General features: G+C 41.6%; 1 protein-coding gene across 7 annotated transcripts in view; it reads right to left on the bottom strand.

Annotated features, from left to right (window-relative positions):
• NBEA (neurobeachin) overlaps positions 1 to 18,579 on the bottom strand; it is an 831,523-nt gene that overhangs the window by 167,010 nt on the left and 645,934 nt on the right. For all 7 annotated transcript variants that reach the window (XM_039530859.1, XM_039530876.1, XM_039530902.1 and 4 more), the window contains one exon: positions 884 to 1,001. In XM_039530859.1, the coding sequence (XP_039386793.1) occupies positions 884 to 1,001 (118 nt within the window). The remainder of the gene's footprint in view (positions 1 to 883; positions 1,002 to 18,579) is intronic.

Here is an 18,579-nt window from a genome sequence, read left to right as displayed (position 1 = left end):
TCAACCATTCAGGCTTAAAATTCCCCCTTTTTTGAGTATTTGCACTAGTAAGGCTTTTGCAATAGAATATTTTCAGAAAATGAAAGCAAAGGGACATAGCAGAAGCAAATCTGTTTAAAGTTCTGAACAATGATGCATGTGTGACAGAGTGCATGGAGTGAACAGATGAGCCTGCACTCTGATCACTCAGCTGTTAATTAGTTCCCCCTCCAGAGGAAGCTGACTGGGGTAATCAGACTGACAGGTTGGGTGGGATAAACATTCAATTAGCCATCAGCCCAAGTCTCATAAAGATGCACAGGAAGGAAGTGCCAGGGAGGGGGAAACAGAGAGAGGAACAGGGCTAGCTAAGCCCAGTCATATAAAAGCTTCAGAAAAGGGAGACCTCTGTTCCCCCCAAGTCCTGAGGAGAGGGCCAAAAGCACTGCATATATTGTAAATAGATTGTTGCATGGGGACTAAAGTGATATTGGTGGAGGGAACTTGAAATAAAAGGTTACTGACTGCACACCTCATGCAGTCTGTGCAGCTTCTGCTGGGAAGGAGATAGGAGAGGAGCCATGCTCTGTTACAATATAGAAAATAGTAGCAGCATTTACCAGCTTCAGTGTGTAGTCTTTATTCATCAAAACTTGTTGTCAGAGTGCCAGATTAAAATCCATATTCAAGGCCCATTCACAAATATTTTATATATCAGATGTAGTGAATAAATACTGCAGAATAAATACTGTGAGTACTGCAGAAAAGTGTGAGGGATTACTCAAGGAAAATGGCATTTTTCAAAACAAACTACAAAGTTTTAATTTGGGGATGAATGGATACCACCCATAAAAACTACCAGCAGATACCTTATACCAAATAAATGAACAACATAAAGACATACTTCTATTTGCCATAAACACTTCCAAAGCAGTGTTCTGGAGAAGATAACGTCTTGAAAAAACAGCTCGAATCTCACTGAACATCCATTTTCCATGAAGCCCTTCTGTGTAGGCAAGAACCTAAAATAAATAAGGGAAAACAGACACTTATTAGAAGATGTTTTGACAGTACCACAAGTTTTATGCTTCAACAAAATCAGGGTAAGCTTATCTTGTTGAACTTTATGGCACTCAAAAACATTAAGTTCAAAGGTGGACTGAAATGTTTTTAAAAGATAAAGCCTGGTTATAGTCAGAGATGTGGCTGTAAACATGGCACCTTCATAATGTGTATATATGCTTCTCATGCGTCATATAAACTTATTTTACTTAGGCAAAAAATGTCCTGCAGTCAAGCACAGGGGAGTGAATAAAGTTCACTTGCAGATAAGCAAGTTATAGTCAATTTTGCAACATGCTTGAGACAGAATTGCCTGTTAAGTTCTGAATCCACAGTTTTATTGCTGATGATGTGTTGTATAAAGTAAAGAAATAATATGACTTGACCGTCGAATCTCTAATTTGAGTTTACAGGGCTATGAGTTAGAAAAATCCGTGAAGCAATATATGAGAATAATTGAAGTGCAGATGTCATTGTTACAATAATTTTTCTAAGATTAACCACATTTTATTATTCCAAATCATTAACAAAATATGGTGACATGTATTTCTCTGTAATTTTAAATACAATATGAAGATTTTTTAAAATATGAGCTGGAAAGTAGCACTGCTTTTCTAACTTGCCAAGTTCCAAATGTAAGGTTCTGTTTGCTGTAACACTTATTGACAAGATACCTAGACCATTTCACTTTTCTGTCATTCCTCAAACTGCTTGAAGTGATGTCTCTTCATATTAATGCTTAGATATTAATGATGCATCTTCATAGATACCAGGGGCGGCTCTAGCTTTTTGGCCGCCCCAAGCAGTCATGCGTGGGAGGCGCCCCGGAGCCGCGGGAGCAGCGGACCTCCCGCGGGCATGACTGCAGAGGGACCGCTGGTCCCGCGTGGCTCGGCTGGACCTCCCGCAGCTGCGGGCGGCTCGCGGGTCCGGCGGCTCCGCTTGAGCTGCCGCAGTCATGCCTGCGGCAGGTCCAGTCGTCCCGGGGCTCCCGCTGCCCCCCGCGGCCGCAGGGGACGCCCCCTAGATGTTGCCGCCCTAGGCACCAGTTTGTTTTGCTGGTGCCTAGAGCCGCCCCTGATAGATACAAAGCTTTTTAGTTCAGTTTTAGAATATTCTGTTTATGTTCAAGTTACATAGTTTCTGGTATTCTCACAAAATATAACAGATTTTTGTTAAACATTTATTTTCTTCTTTGCATAATAAAAATGACAATCCATTTCAGAAGGAATAATAATAATTGTAAATCAGCTTCTGAAACAGTCTCAGATATTAGCTGTTTCTTAGAAGAAAGCTGGACAGGAAGAGCAGTGAACTATGATGCTCTTCATGGTTCGTGTAGGGTTGATTTGGAGACAAGACCAAGTGTTGATGACACTGTTCTATTTTAAGCTCAGCTGTGCACAATTCCTGACACTCAGATTCAAGGAGTGTTGGAGCAGTGGCTTGTTGGGCTGACTTTGCTTGGCGTTTCCCCGGATGGATGCCAGGGGCTCCTTGCCCCTTCCAACCAATAACAGTCTTGCTTGGTGTCAAGTCCCGTGGTAAACTTCCAATGGTTAATTACATTCAGTGTTAAAAATCTGCATTGTATTTATACTTTGAACTTCACTGACTTCAACTTCCAGCCACTGGCTCATCTAACTCCTTTGTCTGCTAGATTAAAGAGCTCTCTAGTATCAGATATCTCCTTCCTGTATAGGAGTTATAAACTGATTAAGTTGTCTCTTAACCTTCTCTTTGATAACCTCAATAGACTCTGCTCTCCTTTTGTCTTTCATTGAGATCAGATGCTAGGGTATACTTGACATCATGTACGTGGAAGCTAAGGTCACCAAGAACAATACACCTCAAAGATTCCAGCACCACACTCGTTTTCATTTACTTGCATCTACCACCCTATAATATTTAACAAAAATTGTATGTGTGTGTACTCAAGACTCAGAGGAGATAAGGAGGCAAATCTTTTGATTTAAAAAGCTAAAAGTAGCTAATGGACATTAAAAAAAAAATTCCAGTTATAATAGCTAATCAGGTGTGTAAAATGTGTACAGTTGTAATGAGGGTGCCATATATGCTGCAGCTAGTGGCTATGCCACAGAACACATCCCTTAACACAAAATTGTGCTCCAGCACTTCAGCTTTCACTTAAAAAAAAAATCTAGCCCTCACGTGAGACTTGTGGTGGGGCAGAGTTAGGAAAAATATTTTATTTACTGACATTACTGGTCATTTAAAATAAAATATTTCAGTTACAGTGTCTTGGCATATATAAATATTCAAAATATTACAATATTTTGTACAATATTAACAATCTTTATCAGCATATTATATATTGACCATACCTTGATATAGCATTACTCCTTTTTTTTCTTCTTCAAATTATTCAAACAACCACACAACTATAACCTGATACATGTATATTTAACCATTCCTATGAACTTTTTTATTGGGAAGCTGAATGTTCTCTTGGGGCAAAGGTGTTGAGTATCAGGAGACAGAAAGCATGGGAAATTAGAGGAAAGCAGGATGTATTCAATTATTGTCCTCTATTTCCTTCCTGGCTATCTATTGTTGTTATAAACATAAGATAAGTGTATCCATATCGGAGCATCTCAATTATTTAATAGACAAAATCCCACCATACATGTCATCAGTCCTGTTTGAGTTCTAGCGCTAGCATTTTATTTTATTTCTTTCAGGATGGACTTCCAAAACATTTTTACCATCCAACATTCCCATATCATGTGTAGGAAACAGGTCCTGGCTGTTTTGCATTTCATACAAATAGCTGGGGCAATATTGTATTTTTTTATCTAGAGATGGAGAAGAATAGTACCAGATAGTACTGAACGTGTACTTTCTGGCTAGTGCTGGATCCACTATTTACTGTCTGCATTATATCATTCCAGCCATTCTTTTGTTATTTCACATTTAAAGTCTGCAATCCATAACTTAACAGATTCATGCAGTTTGTCTGTTAAAAACAGAGTCATGAAGTTGGAGAGACAAGGTGGGTGAGGTAATACCTTGTATTGGATCGACTTCTGTTGGTGAGAGAGACAAGCTTTCTTGTGTCACAGAGTGCTTGTGTCTCTCACCAACAGAAGTCAGTCCAATAAAGGATATTACCTCACCCTCCTTGTGTCTCCAATATCCTGGGACCAACACTACTACTACAACACTGCACAATTATGAAGTTGTATATTCTAGACAGACATGTTGATTACTGAAACTTCAAGCCCTTGTATGAAATTTTCAAATTAAGAATACTTTGTTCCTTTCTTTTCTGAAAATGATTTTAATAAGGTAAACGATCAGTATAAACTCATTGTGCTTTTTTAAAATATCACCTACATCAAATTGTTTTAAGGGTAGTCCGTCCCTGAAGAAATCATAGACTCATAGCCTATAAGGTCAGAAGAGACCATCATGACCATCTAGTCTGACCTCCTGCACATTGCCACACGAGGAAACAGAACCTCACCCACCCACTCCTGTAATAGTCCCCAAACCTCTGGCTGAGTTACTGAAATCCTCAAATCATGATTTAAAGACTTCAAGTTACAGAGAATCCACCTTTTACAGTAATTTAAACCTGCCAATGACCTATGCCCTATGCTGCAGAGGAAGGCGAAAAAACCCAGGGTGACCCAGGGGAAGATTTCTTCCTGACCCCAAATATGGCAGTTAGCCCCTGAGCATGTGGGCAAGACCCACCAGCCAAACACCTGGGAAAGAATTCGCTATAACAACTCAGAGCCTGCCACATCTAGTATCTCATTTTTCCTTCCATTTATGTGATATTTGTCTCAATATTAAAATAATTCCTTATGCAGAACATGTTTGAAAGCACTATTTTTTATTTCTGATATTACTGAGATCTGCTCTTTTTATCTGGTCAAGTGCCTCACACATGCTTAGGTTTTGAAAGGTTAGATTTTTATCACTGTATCGATTTCACTGTACACACAAACTGACAAAAATATTTACATCAATAATAATTGAAATGTACAGACAAAGTAGAAAAATGCTGCTTGAGAACTCACTAGAGTTTCATTTAAGGGTATTTACTTTGTATATTTTGACATGTGATGTTGAAAATTTCTGTTTTAATGGTTATAAAGCTTTATCTTTTTGACTCTCAATGTCTGTTGTCATTAAATAATTGTCAGATCTTCCCCTAATAATTTCCTACAACTGTGTAAATTTAAACCAATAAAAAGACAAAAAAGATTTAAAAATAAACTTCAATATTATCTATAGAAATTATTTTTAAAAATCAAATACTGCCAACCCTACATATGTTCAACGACTATGTACATTTTAAAATAACACGTATTGTTTTATGGGTGCTGGAATTTTGACCTACGTAACAGAATTATATAATGAGATTGTTTGTCAGTTTCAGTTCTTACACCCAATGGTTTCTCCTGATTAGAGATCCATTCTAGTTCTGCCCTGATTTATGCTGCCCATAGTATCTCTTGAAATTTGGTAGCACCAGGCCTCCTATCTCAGCTGGACATCTCAATCATTCCATTTTGATTCATGGTTTCTGGTATAACCATCAAAATCTCTGAATAATTTTTAATTTTGTGGTAAAATATTGTTTTCAGTCTGTAAAGGGAATCATGGAAAATGTATACAGGACCATGGGTAGGACATTCATTTTAAGTACTTTAATTCTATCTATCAATGTCCCCTTGCCTAGGTCATAGTAAATAATTTTCATTAATGGCTCAGTATTTAGTTTAAACAGCTCCACCACTTTAAGTGATATATTAATCCCTAAATATCTAATTTATTATCCACTATTTTCAGTGGACGTTCTTCATTTTTATGTATCTTTTGCAAAGGCACAGTATCTCTGATTTAGAATAGTTTAGTCTATTCCATTGATTCCTGACCAAACACTTCAATTATTTCTAGTAATACTAGAAATTTATATCTTATATTAAAAGCATAAGATTGTCAGCATATAATGAAACTTTGTTTTCTATTCCCAATACACTTATTCCCTGAATTTCTTCAGTGTCCCTGAACTTTTGTGCTAATGGTTTGATAATTAAGTGAAATAAGGTTGATCAGGGATAATCGTTGTCTTGTTCCCCTGCATAATGGTATCAGCTCAATCTTTGTAATACTTCCCCAGATACATGACAGAGGGTTTTTATAGACTATTTTAATGCATTCCTGAAAGTGCAAAACATTTCTCTAACATTCTGAATAAAAATGGACACTCTACTTTTAGTCCCATAACATTCTGGGGACACCAGATTGTTTCTGATTCTATTTTACCCATTTTTCAGAATATTCAGTATTGTCTTTACCATATAATACCGTCCCCATCTTTCCCCACCATAACCCCCAGATGTCTGTATCTATACAGTATGTGTTTATCAGGTGCCCTTCAATTACATTCAATGTCACCACTAATTATAACCTTAATTTATACATTTCAAACAATCTAGTTTCCATTTTCTCTTTATATGTTGTGTTATATTTTCTGATATCCTTTATAATGACAAACATTAACATTACTTTTGTACCGTTATTTGTTGAAAACTCTTACCTAACAATATTCCTTCTAATACATGTAACATAAAAATTACTCTATATATGTTTGGCATCAAGGCAGTACTTTTCTTACAACATAAACCACTGTATTTTACCATATTAAAAAATCATTCCGGTTCCCCTTCCCCGATATTTAGTGAGCCCTCAGTTGAGATATACTTATCCTGAATCTAATCAGTTCACTCTACTACTTGGTCTACCATATCTGGTTCTGTGACTGAGGTCAGGAACTTTGGGGCTTCTCCTGTGTGTAGAAAATGTGGGTTTGACCCAGACAAAATATTTTTGAGATTGCTGGAAACATCAGTGCAAACTTAAGCTCTTTTCCTAAGGAGCTCTTTGCAGACTTTTGTAAATTAAGCCATTGTCCACCATACATTCTTACAATAATCTTGATAGAAGAATCCTCATTTGCCCTCCACTCTTAATTCTGTCAACTTCCTGGCTGTATGCGAAGAATCAAAACCACGTCTTCTGAAGTTGTGTAGTCACAACTGGATGTAGTCTAGCTGGATTTCTGTTGTGTGCTGCTATGCTGATCTGGTATGCCCTTTCAAACAAAGCTTTAAGGAGCCACGTTTCTAAGTACCATATGGAGTATTTGCCTTTGGTCCCCATTGGCAGTCCTAGAATCTGATTTCCATATCATCTGTTTTTTCAGTCAGTGTTTTAACGTGAGATTCCAGACCACAATTCTCTCCACCCAGCCTTGCATGTTCTCCTCAATGTTGATAATTTGAGAGTCCATATCTACCACTAGATCATTTAACTACCCACCACGGCCACTTTGTCATTTTACTTTTCTTTGAACTTGCTGAAACAGGTGTCTAGCACCACATTTAATTTGAAAGTAATCAGTGCTACTATTTTACCAGCTATCCCCACAACTGCTGATTCTTCTGACTCAGACTCCTTGGCTTTTTGTTGCCTTCTTTTCTTTTAATCTCTTTCTCCCTTCTTTATGTTTTTCATCCAGAGATCCCAACCATCACCAAAATTCCTGGGATACGCACATTAACTACAAGTTCAGGAGGAAGGATGGAGAGAGATAGCTCTCAGTTCCTGTTCATTCCTCTTTTCAGCTTCTTGGCAAAAGAGGAAAACTTGTCTCCTGCTGCCATGTTACCAGCGTGCTTGGTTGGGGAAGAGTGGGGGTGGGAGTGGAGGAGAGATGGCCCCAAGCCTGCAGCTTTGCCATTTTCTGGCAAGGGAGGGGGATGGGCCACTGTAACAGAATGCCTCCCTATAGTCACACTCTACACTTCTTTGTAATAATCTTTATATAAAATATGCCTTGTAAGGTATCATCTGAAAACTAACAACTCCCTGGTCAATAATATCATGATGGAATGTGTGTAGCAACGTTATATGGAAAGTTATAAATTCCCCTTGAATGATGTTGGTAGCACATGTTCAAACCCATGTAGCCCCAGATAGGCAGGACGGGTCAAACAGGTCTTAAAGAAAGGACTGTGTGTTTACCTCAGTTTACATACAAGTTATAAACAGGGTCCTCTGACAGTGAAAAGGGGAAGACAGGAGACCAGGAAAATCCATATTTCAGCAAACGGAGGTGAGACAAAACAGCATGCAACCTCTTTCACTACCAGACACCATTGTCACCTTTTTTACTGTTTGAATGAACTTTAAACTAGGGGTAATCTTCAGGAAAATGCATTTCAAAGGGTGACTGATCTATAAAAGTGAGGGGGAAAAACACCCCAAGTTAGTTTTCCCTGTCCATCTCTCTCTTTTTCACCTAAGATGACAAAAGAAACAGACAATGGAATTTAGGAGAAGATTCTGACCTAGGAGCATGTGATAAGAATTTTATGTGAACCAAGTCTAGTTTGATAAATTTAACACTAGAAAGCATTCCATCTTTATTTCTCTAGTAACCATTTCTGACTTTAACACCCTGTACTTGCACTCAATTTGTAGTTAAACTTGTTTTATTCTTCAATTAAAATTAATCCAGTGTTGTTAATTGTTTGGGTAACTCCATTTAGGATAGCATACTGTCGTATACACCCTTAGAGGTGTAACAGGCTTAATATAGCTGGACTGTCCAGGAGAGGGCTGAACAGTGCACAACACATGTTTTGGGGGAAAATATGGGACTGAGAGTGTATTGAGGTCACCCTGCAAGTAGTAACTAAGGCTGCTGGAAGTCGGAGTGTGGCTGGTATTTACTGACAGGTTCCTGGGGTCAGAGTTGCTAGACCAGGGCAGTAGCTTTACACAGATACTCAGGGTGTGACCTGCATGCTGTCTGGCTGTTTGTGAGGTGCCCAGGTTGAGAGCTACAACAAAGCATTGCGAGGCACCTCAGGCTGCAGAGCAGGGGTGACACAGCCCCTCACTGGTTTGGATTGTACCCATTCCTTTTCTCGTTTTCCCAACAAATGAAGTTTGTCTCCAGGAACTGTGTGCTACCAGTGAGTTCGGAGAGAGAAAGAGAGGTGTGTATGCATGCGTGTGTGTAACCACTGCCTTTCGCGCTATATACACCGGCAATGAGGCAATGACCTCTCACTCAACTCTCCAACAATACTGATGCCATTCCTCCAGTGGGTGGGGCAGTGAGTCCCTCAGTCCACTCTCATTGTCATCTCCACTCTTGCCTCTTTCTGCCCTATTCTCACTTGTCCCCTGTTCTTCTGGGCTCCCCCAGGTCTTAAGTTTAGGTATAAGATCTAGTCGGGGGCTTTGCTGAGAATGCTACTGGTAATTAGGGAAAGGGAGAATGGGAGCTCACCAAGTGTGCTTCCTCACTTGGCCATGACAGGCATATCACCTCCTAGCCCTCATGGTTGTGAGGATAACCTTGAAAATATGAATCTGATGTAAACTAATGCAGCAAAGTTTGCCTGAGTCTGAAACAATAACTCTGATAGGTGGGAACTGCATCATGCATTAGAACTAGGGCCCCATGGACTTCACAATTAATGAGCCAGAGAATTTGGCATTTTTCCAAGTTGACACAAAATTTCAGGGCTACCCAGAGGATTCAGGGGGCTTGGGGCAAAGCGGGGGAGCAGCGCTTGTACTCACCAGGCGGTGGTCCGAGTCTGCGGCGGCGGCGGGTCCTTCACTCGCTCTGTGTCTTCAGCAGCACTGAAGGGCCCCCCCACTGCCGAAATGCCGCTGAAGACCCGGACCACTGCCTCTAGCCAGGAAAGGGATTCTTGGCCACGGCTCACGGGGCCCCTGCAGGGCCCGGGGCAAATTGCCCCACTTGCTGCATTCCCCCCCCCCCCCCGGGCAGCCCTGAAAAATTTAGCACCTTTGCTGTGGAATTTGCTATTTTTGTGTAGCCAGGTGGCTATCATTTCCCCCCCACCCCTCTGCCTTGTTATGACCTGCTTGCAGCTGCCTCTTTCTCTTCACATTTGTCCATAAGAGTGAGTTAATTTGACTACAATGCCTGAAGCCAGAACCAGAGTCCAAAATTCAAGAACACCTTTTTTGTGCATGCATAAGCAGAAAAAAATGGGTGGAACAAGGGAAAACCATCACAATCACTCAACATCATGGCCTGACTCCTATCTTCTAGGTACAACTGGAAACTATAGACAACAATGCTTTTCAGTCACAGAAGTAACAAGCCAGGGTTAATCATTTCTTAAATTGCTGGGAGGCCTAGTAGGACCAAAATGGCCAGCTGACTCTAATCTAAAACCAGAAGACCATTCATAACTAACAAATATGACCAACTCCAAGGAAGACTATAACCCAGACTGGAACCTACCCAACAAATCACTAATGATGAACTGTATCTGGAATTGAATAGATGCTGCTTCTCAATCTCCTGCTTCAGAAAGAGAAGTTTGTGACTTGGTGGTAATTTACATGAATGATGTTTTTCCTAGAAGATATGCTCTAGAAATTATTTTAGGGAAGCTCTCTAGCCTGTGTTACACAGGTCAGACTACATGATCACAATTGTATATGATTACCAACTTTCTAATTGCACAAACCAAACACCCTGCCCAGCCCCTTGCCATGCCCCTTCCCTGAGGACATGCTCCTACCCCAGCCCTTCTCTGAGGCCCCATCCCGCTGCTCCCCACTCACTCCAGCCCCCCCCCATCGCTCACTCTCCCCCACCCTCACTCACTTTCACTGGGTTGGGGCATGGGGTTGTGGTGAGGGCTCCAGCTGGGGGTGAGGGTCCCAGGATGGGGCCAGAAATGAGGAGTTCAGACTGTGGCAGGGGGCTCTGGTCTGGGGTGTGAAAGGGGGTGAGGACCTTAGCTGGGGGGTGTAAGAAGGGGCTCTGGACTCTGGCCAAGGGGGCAGGGGCATGGGCTCCAGCTGGGGCTGAGGATGAGGGGTTTGGGATGCAAGAGGGGGCTCTGGGCTGGAGCCAAAGGGTTTGGAGTGCAGGAGGGGTCTCAGGGCAGGGCAGGGGGTTGGGATGCAGGCTCCAGGAGGGAGTTTAGGTATAGGAGAGAGTTATGACCTGGGGCAGGGGTGTGGGTAGGTGCGCGGGGTGTGGGAGGGAGTTAGGATAAGGAAAGGGGTTACATCCTGGGGTAGGGGTGCAGGGTCTGGGAGGCAGTTAGTGTTCAGGAGGGGGTTCCAACCTGGGGCAGAGGGTTCAGGGTATGGGCTCCATCCGGGCGGCACTTACCCCAGGCAGCTTCCAGACAGTGGCACAGCAGGGCTCTACCTTGGCTCTGCGGTGCTCCCAGAAGTGGCCGGCATATCTGGGATCCTACGTCTCCACAGCTCCCATTGGCCATGGTTCCCAGCCAATGGAAGCTGCAGAGCCAGCGCTTGAGGTGGGAGCAGCACGCGGTGCTTCCCTGGCAGGCCGTGCATCTAGGAGCCGCAGGGACATGCCGGATGCTTCCAGGAGCTGCACGGAGCCAGGGCAGGAAGAGAAGCCTGCCTTAGCCCCGCTGAGCAACTGATCAGACTTTTAATGGTTGAAAACGGGACACCTGGCAACCCAACAATGGTCCCTCCTGGCCTCAGAAACTATGAATCATTCCAGAGTCAAGAGTTTTTCTTGAAGAGAAAGAATATTTAAAGACCACTGACATTCTTCCCTAGTTGAGAGACATTAGTAATACCTGTCAATAATGACATCACATCTGCACTAATGGTTTTCATAAACAGTTTAGGATCCTAAATATTGTATATACTCTTAAAAATTAGAAACAAACATAAGCAAAACCGCTGAAATCATTTTATCCATCATCTCTCAAGACACTGAACAGACTTAAGTCTTTAGGTCTAGCAAGAAAAATACAAATACTGTAACTAAACAGGTAAAATAACTGTACTGATATATGTAAACATATAAGGAACACAAAATATATATTTTTAAGAGACAAAAATAATTGCTCAAAAGATGAAAACATCATATGAATAAATTCCTGGAAAAGGGAGAATACAAATGCAAACAGCCTGTAACCACACAGCTTAAATGAAACTAGTAAAACTGCTGTTTATTATCCAGAATGTTTTCATTGCCATTTCTGGATTTTCCAGGCTTATAAAATGTATTTGGGCCATTTTGGGATCATCCAATCTTTTTGCTTCAGTTCCCAGTCACAATAAAAATAACCACTTGTAATATCTCACCCATTCTATTGTTTTATTTTCTGTACATTTTTTTCAGTCCACAACTGCTTTTTATCTATATATATTTCTAAATCTGCATATATTGACCTCACTTCCTTTTGATTAGATTGTGTTTTTGCCTTTCTGAACTGCCTGGGTTTAAGGTTTATTATCAGCAAACCTTAATAGCCTTACTCCAATAGTCTTGGAGGACTGTGATCTCCAGGATGAGCATAAAATACTATGTGCTATTGCAATTCCTCAGTCCACATCAGTTTTTAAAACCTCTCTCAGAATGTTTTTAAACAAATATTGGCACTGTTGCTTCATTTTTCTCCTCCTCTTTGGGGTTTTAAAAAAATGCAGATATTTTTGTGGTTTTGGTTCTTTTTTTCCTTGCCAAATTTTACTCAGCTTGTGTTCCTCCTTCCAACACTATTTTTTAAACTTTCAGGAGGTCACCTCCCAATGTTAAAATACGAGGCTCTGGTCACTACATTCTTTTATAAGTTTCTTTGATTGCCATGTTCAGAGTACTTATCCTTTTATAACCACTAAAACAATGTCCACTTATCTGATACATTCAGTACTGATGACTGACTTTCTCTAATTCCCACATTCATTTTTCAGTGAGTCTGAGAGCTACCACCATATTGGCCATTTTTATCTCAGCTTATTTCTTCCTTTTGTGAGCAAGGTGTTTTTGCCACAGCTTATGATTCTATGTTCTGTGGAAACATTAGCTAGGATATGGTTGGGATGCAGCAGCAGCATGGTAACTAAGTAGATTGCCCTCATTTGAATTATTAGAATAAAAATCTATTTCTAGATGTGCAACAGTCTCCTTGAACAATAAAATCCTGGTCAAAATAGTCCACTTACATATCACTAAAAAGAAGATCTTAATTATTCTAAAGCCATTATTTCTAATTTAGCTGCCATTGTGAAACACGGATGTATGGTACAAAACAAGTGAATAATTGTTACTGACCTTGGGTGTTATTGTCCTTTCAAATACTGTGGATTCTAAAGAATGATTTTTAGTTTAATTTGTGGGCATTACACAGCTGTGTGCATTTGGAGCTTTTCCCCTCTGTATGATCAACACAGAGATCACCAATGCACATAATTCTTGGAATGCTGGGTATGGTATGAAATTCCTGGAAACTCTTAGTATCACCAGGAAAAGATGGAACAGTATTGGACATCACCACCTCAGGGAAGGTAGACATGTACTGTTTTTGTCTCCTTTTCCAAATCAAATTCTAACAGTAAATCCTTCAGACAGACCTTTAGAAGGATCTTCAGCTTAAGAATTCTGGAGGAGACTATATGATAACAACACATGTGGAGAAGCAGAGGACAACTGAACCCAGCTAATGGCATAAAAGGCTATATGGCACATGGTCAAACTTTAAACAGAGGGATTGAGGGAAAGGGCGGTCATAAGAACATAACATAAGAACATAAGAAAGGCCGTACCGGGTCAGACCAAAGGTCCATCTAGCCCAGTATCTGTCTACCGACAGTGGCCAATGCCAGGTGCCCCTGAGGGAGTGAACCTAACAGGCAATGATCAAATGATCTCTCTCCTGCCATCCATCTCCATCCTCTGACGAACAGAGGCTAGGGACACCATTCTTACCCATCCTGGCTAATAGCCATTTATGGACTTAGCCACCATGAATTTATCCAGTCCCCTTTTAAACATTGTTATAGTCCTAGCCTTCACAACCTCCTCAGGTAAGGAGTTCCACAAGTTGACTGTGCGCTGCGTGAAGAAGAACTTCCTTTTATTTGTTTTAAACCTGCTGCCTATTAATTTCATTTGGTGACCCCTAGTTCTTGTATTATGGGAATAAGTAAATAACTTTTCCTTATCCACTTTCTCAACATCACTCATGATTTTATATACCTCTATCATGTCCCCCCTTAGTCTTCTCTTTTCCAAGCTGAAGAGTCCTAGCCTCTTTAATCTTTCCTCCTATGGGACCCTCTCCAAACCCCTAATCATTTTAGTTGCTCTTTTCTGAACCTTTTCTAGTGCTAGAATATCTTTTTTGAGGTGAGGAGACCACATCTGTACACAGTATTCAAGATGTGGGCGTACCATGGATTTATATAAGGGCAATAATATATTCTCAGTCTTATTCTCTATCCCTTTTAATGATTCCTAACATCCTGTTTGCTTTTTGACCGCCTCTGCACACTGCGTGGACATCTTCAGAGAACTATCCACGATAACTCCAAGATCTTTTTCCTGACTCGTTGTAGCTAAATTAGCCCCCATCATGTTGTATGTATAGTTGGGGTTATTTTTTCCAATGTGCATTACTTTACATTTATCCACATTAAATTTCATTTGCCATTTTGTTGCCCAATCACTTAGTTTTGTGAGATCTTTTTGAAGTTCTTCACAATCTGCTTTGGTCTTAACTATCTTGAGTAGTTTAGTATCATCTGCAAACTTTGCCACCTCACTGTTTACCCCTTTCTCCAGATCATTTATGAATAAATTGAATAGGATTGGTCCTAGGACTGACCCTTGGGGAACACCACTAGTTACCCCTCTCCATTCTGAGAATTTACCATTAATTCCTACCCTTTGTTCCCTGTCCTTTAACCAGTTCTCAATCCATGAAAGGACCCGGTCATTGACAAAGTACAAAACAGAGAGGCTTGAGGAGGATTAGCTCAAACCAAAGCAAGTTGTGTTCACACCCCAAAAGGATCTTGTACTGGGGTCAAGAGTACAACATTAAGTTGGACTCAATTCTGGTCTGAAATTTGAAAAGATCAGACATTTCAGTTGTAACTGAACATTCAGTTACATTCAGTTAAACATTCAGTGCTGCAAGGATGACTTGAACGGGCTAGTGGTAGGTGTTGGACTACATGGCTGTCACAGAGGTCACGGATTCCGTGACTTTCCACAGCCTCTGTGACTTCTGCAGCTATAGTGGCCAGTGTGGCTGACCCCAGCTCTGAAACCGGCAGCAGAAATGGAACAGGAAGAAGCTGCCCTGGACCCCTGACAGCTTGTGTGGCCCTGGACAGCTGGCCCTGGGGACTGCCTGAGCAGCAGCCGGTGGAGCCAGTACCCGGGACCCCCAGAGCAGCGGTGCCCTGGGGTCTGTGAATTTTTGTTTATTGCCTGTGACCTGTCCATGATTTTTACTAAAAACACCCCATGACAAATCGTAGCCTTAGGTATTGGTACACACCATGCAAATCAACTACACTGAACGCTTCTGCTTCAGCATCACATTTTATGAATCATACCCGAGGTTATTTCCAGATCCTTCCCAATATCAAGGATTTATTTTTCTTTTATCCCTTAGATAATATTGTGACCAAGTGGGCATTTGCAGTAATATTTTTATGAATGATATGCATGGCATGACTTACTTGCTTAGGGATTGCTACCCAGCAGATGCAAAAGAGTTAAAAAGCTGCTCTTGGGGCACAGTAGGATACATGAGATGTGTGTGTCATTTAGCTCTACTGTCTGGGGCAGTACAATTGGGTCATTAAAGGACTGGCTGACTTGAAGGATCCAGAAAGACAATGGGAATCCCAAGGACTGAACAATTGACACCTAATAACAGTAAATTTCAGCAGGCTGAACCTGTGAACTCTGCAGGGATCCTGCAGGAGAACAATGAACCAAAAGGTGTCAGATGACTGTGTTAAGAGTTGGCCTTTGGAGAGACACAGAAGCTCCCACCTGGGACTGAGAGAGCAAGGGTGCATGCCAAAATGGATTCCACTTCACTGTGGCTGGGTAGAGCCCCGACAATGGATATCTGTCTTAACCTTTCCTTCTCTGTGCTAATCTAAGGACTTTGCAGCGTGGACACACTTAGTCAACTGGAATGCAGCACTGGAATGTAAGCCCAGGCTCAGACTTGGGCTCAGGCTCAAGCTGTAACTCCTCTTCTGTCAACATACAAATTTCTTGGACTGGGGTTTAGACCCAGGTCCTAGGATACTGCCAGGGTAGAAGGTCCAAGCCCAAGTCAAGGTGGGACCCAGGGTTTGAACCCTACCGTTTTGCAGTACAGACACATCTCCCATGGACTTGGGGAGGGATAGCTCAGTGGTTTGAGCATTGGCCTGCTAAACCCAGGGTTGTGAGTTCAATCCTTGAGGGGGCCATTTAGGGATTTGGGAATTGGTCCTGCTTTGAGCAGGGGGTTGGACTAGATGATCTTCTGAGGTCCCTTCTAACCCTAATAATCTATGACTCTAGGACACTAGGAATAGTGATAGAGGGACCGATGGGAATGAAGATATGGGGGTAGACATTACGGTATCTGAGGTAGAAGCCAAACTTGAACAGCTTAACGGAAGTAAATCGGGGGGCCCAGATAATCTTCATCCTAGAATATTAAGGGAATTGGTGAGTGATATTGCTAGCCCGTTAGCGATAATTTTTAATAAATCTCTAAATTCGGGGATTGTACCGTTTGACTGGAGATTAGCTAATGTAGTTCCTATATTCAAGAAGGGGAAAAAAAGTGACCCGGGTAACTACAGGCCTGTTAGTTTAACATCTATAGTATGCAAAGTCATGGAAAAAATCTTAAGAGAGAGAGTGGTTCCGGAGCATGAGGCCGATGGCAACTGGGATAGATTACAGCATGGATTTACGAAAGGTAGATCGTGCCAAACCAACCTGATCTCCTTCTTTGAGAAAGTAACAGATTTTTTAGACAAGGGAAATGCGGTGGATCTAATATATCTGGATTTCAGTAAGGCGTTTGATACGGTACCGCATGAAGAATTACTAGTTAAATTGGAAAAGATGGGGATCGAAATGAAAATCCAGAGGTGGATAAGGAGCTGGTTAAAGGGGAGAATGCAGAGGGTAGTATTGAAGGGGGAACTGTCGGGTTGGAGGGGGGTTACCAGTGGAGTTCCTCAAGGTTCGGTTTTGGGTCCGATTTTATTCAATCTATTTATTGCTGACCTGGGAACCAAGAGTAGGAGTGGGCTGATAAAGTTTGCGGATGACACCAAGTTGGGAGGTATTGCCAATTTGGAAAAGGATCGGGATATCCTCCAGGGAGATTTGGATGACCTTGTAAACTGGAGTATTAGTAACAGGATGAAATTCAATAGTGAGAAGTGTAAGGTTATGCATTTAGGGATGACTAACAAGAATTTTAGTTATAAGCTGGGGACACACCAGTTGGAAGTAACGGAGGAGGAGAAGGACCTAGGAGTCCTGGTTGATCGTAGGATGACTATGAGTAGGCAATGTGATGTGGCCGTTAAAAAAGCTAATGCGATCTTGGGATGCATTAGGCGAGGTATTTCTAGTAGGGATAAGGAGGTGCTAGTCCCGTTATATAAGGCGTTGGTGAGACCTCATTTGGAGTATTGTGTGCAGTTTTGGTCTCCCATGTTTAAGAAGGATGAATTCAAACTGGAACGGGTACAAAGAAGGGCCACTAGAATGATCCGAGGAATGGAAGGCCTGTCGTATGAAAAGAGACTTGAGGAGCTCGGTTTGTTTTCCTTAACCAAAAGAAGGATAAGAGGAGATATGATTGCACTCTTTAAATATATCAGAGGAATAAATACCAGGGAAGGAGAGGAATTATTTCAGCTCAGTGCTAATGTGGACACAAGGACAAACGGATATAAATCGTCAGTCAGGAAATTCAGGCTTGAAATTAGACGAAGGTTTCTAACCATCAGGGGAATGCAATACTGGAACAGCCTACCGAGGGAAACAGTGGGGGTGAAGGACCTCCATGATTTTAAGATTAAGCTAGATAAGTTTATGGAGGAGATGGTATGATAGGATAACGGGCTTAGTCAATAGGTCAATTAAGTGCCACACTGGTAAATAGTATAATGGGTCAATGATATGATATAACCTTTTTCCAGAGGGTATGGCTGGAGAGTCTTGCCCGCATGCTCGGAGTTCAGCTGACCGCCATATTTGGGGTCGGGAAGGAATTTTCCTCCAGGGAAGATTGGCAGTGGCCCTGGAGGTTTTTCGCCTTCCTCCGAAGCATGGGGCAGGGGTCGCTTGCTAAAGGAGTGGGTGGATCGGCTTATGTGGCCTGCATCTTGCAGGAGGTCAGACTAGATGATCATAATGGTCCCTTCTGATCTTGAATTCTATGATTCTATGACTCAGGTCTTTGGAGTTCACTAAAAGTATCCCAGAATGCTATGGGCCAACTTCCTTTGTCCCCTATCTTCCAAGAATCACCAATAGACTCCCGGGAAACAGAAGCGCCTTTCTAGAACAGCAGATTGGCATTTAACCCTTCCATTTTATTCTGACTGCTGAGCTGCAAATACACCTTAGGAGAACCTTCTGCATTTGCAATGGATAGCAACCAGAAAAAATCCTTTAGAAAGCAT

This window comes from Mauremys reevesii, linkage group 1, assembly GCF_016161935.1.
Source record: "Mauremys reevesii isolate NIE-2019 linkage group 1, ASM1616193v1, whole genome shotgun sequence".
NCBI lineage: Eukaryota > Metazoa > Chordata > Testudines > Geoemydidae > Mauremys > Mauremys reevesii.
The sequence above is the reverse complement of the archived record's forward strand: the minus strand, read 5'-3'. Positions and strand labels throughout refer to the sequence as shown.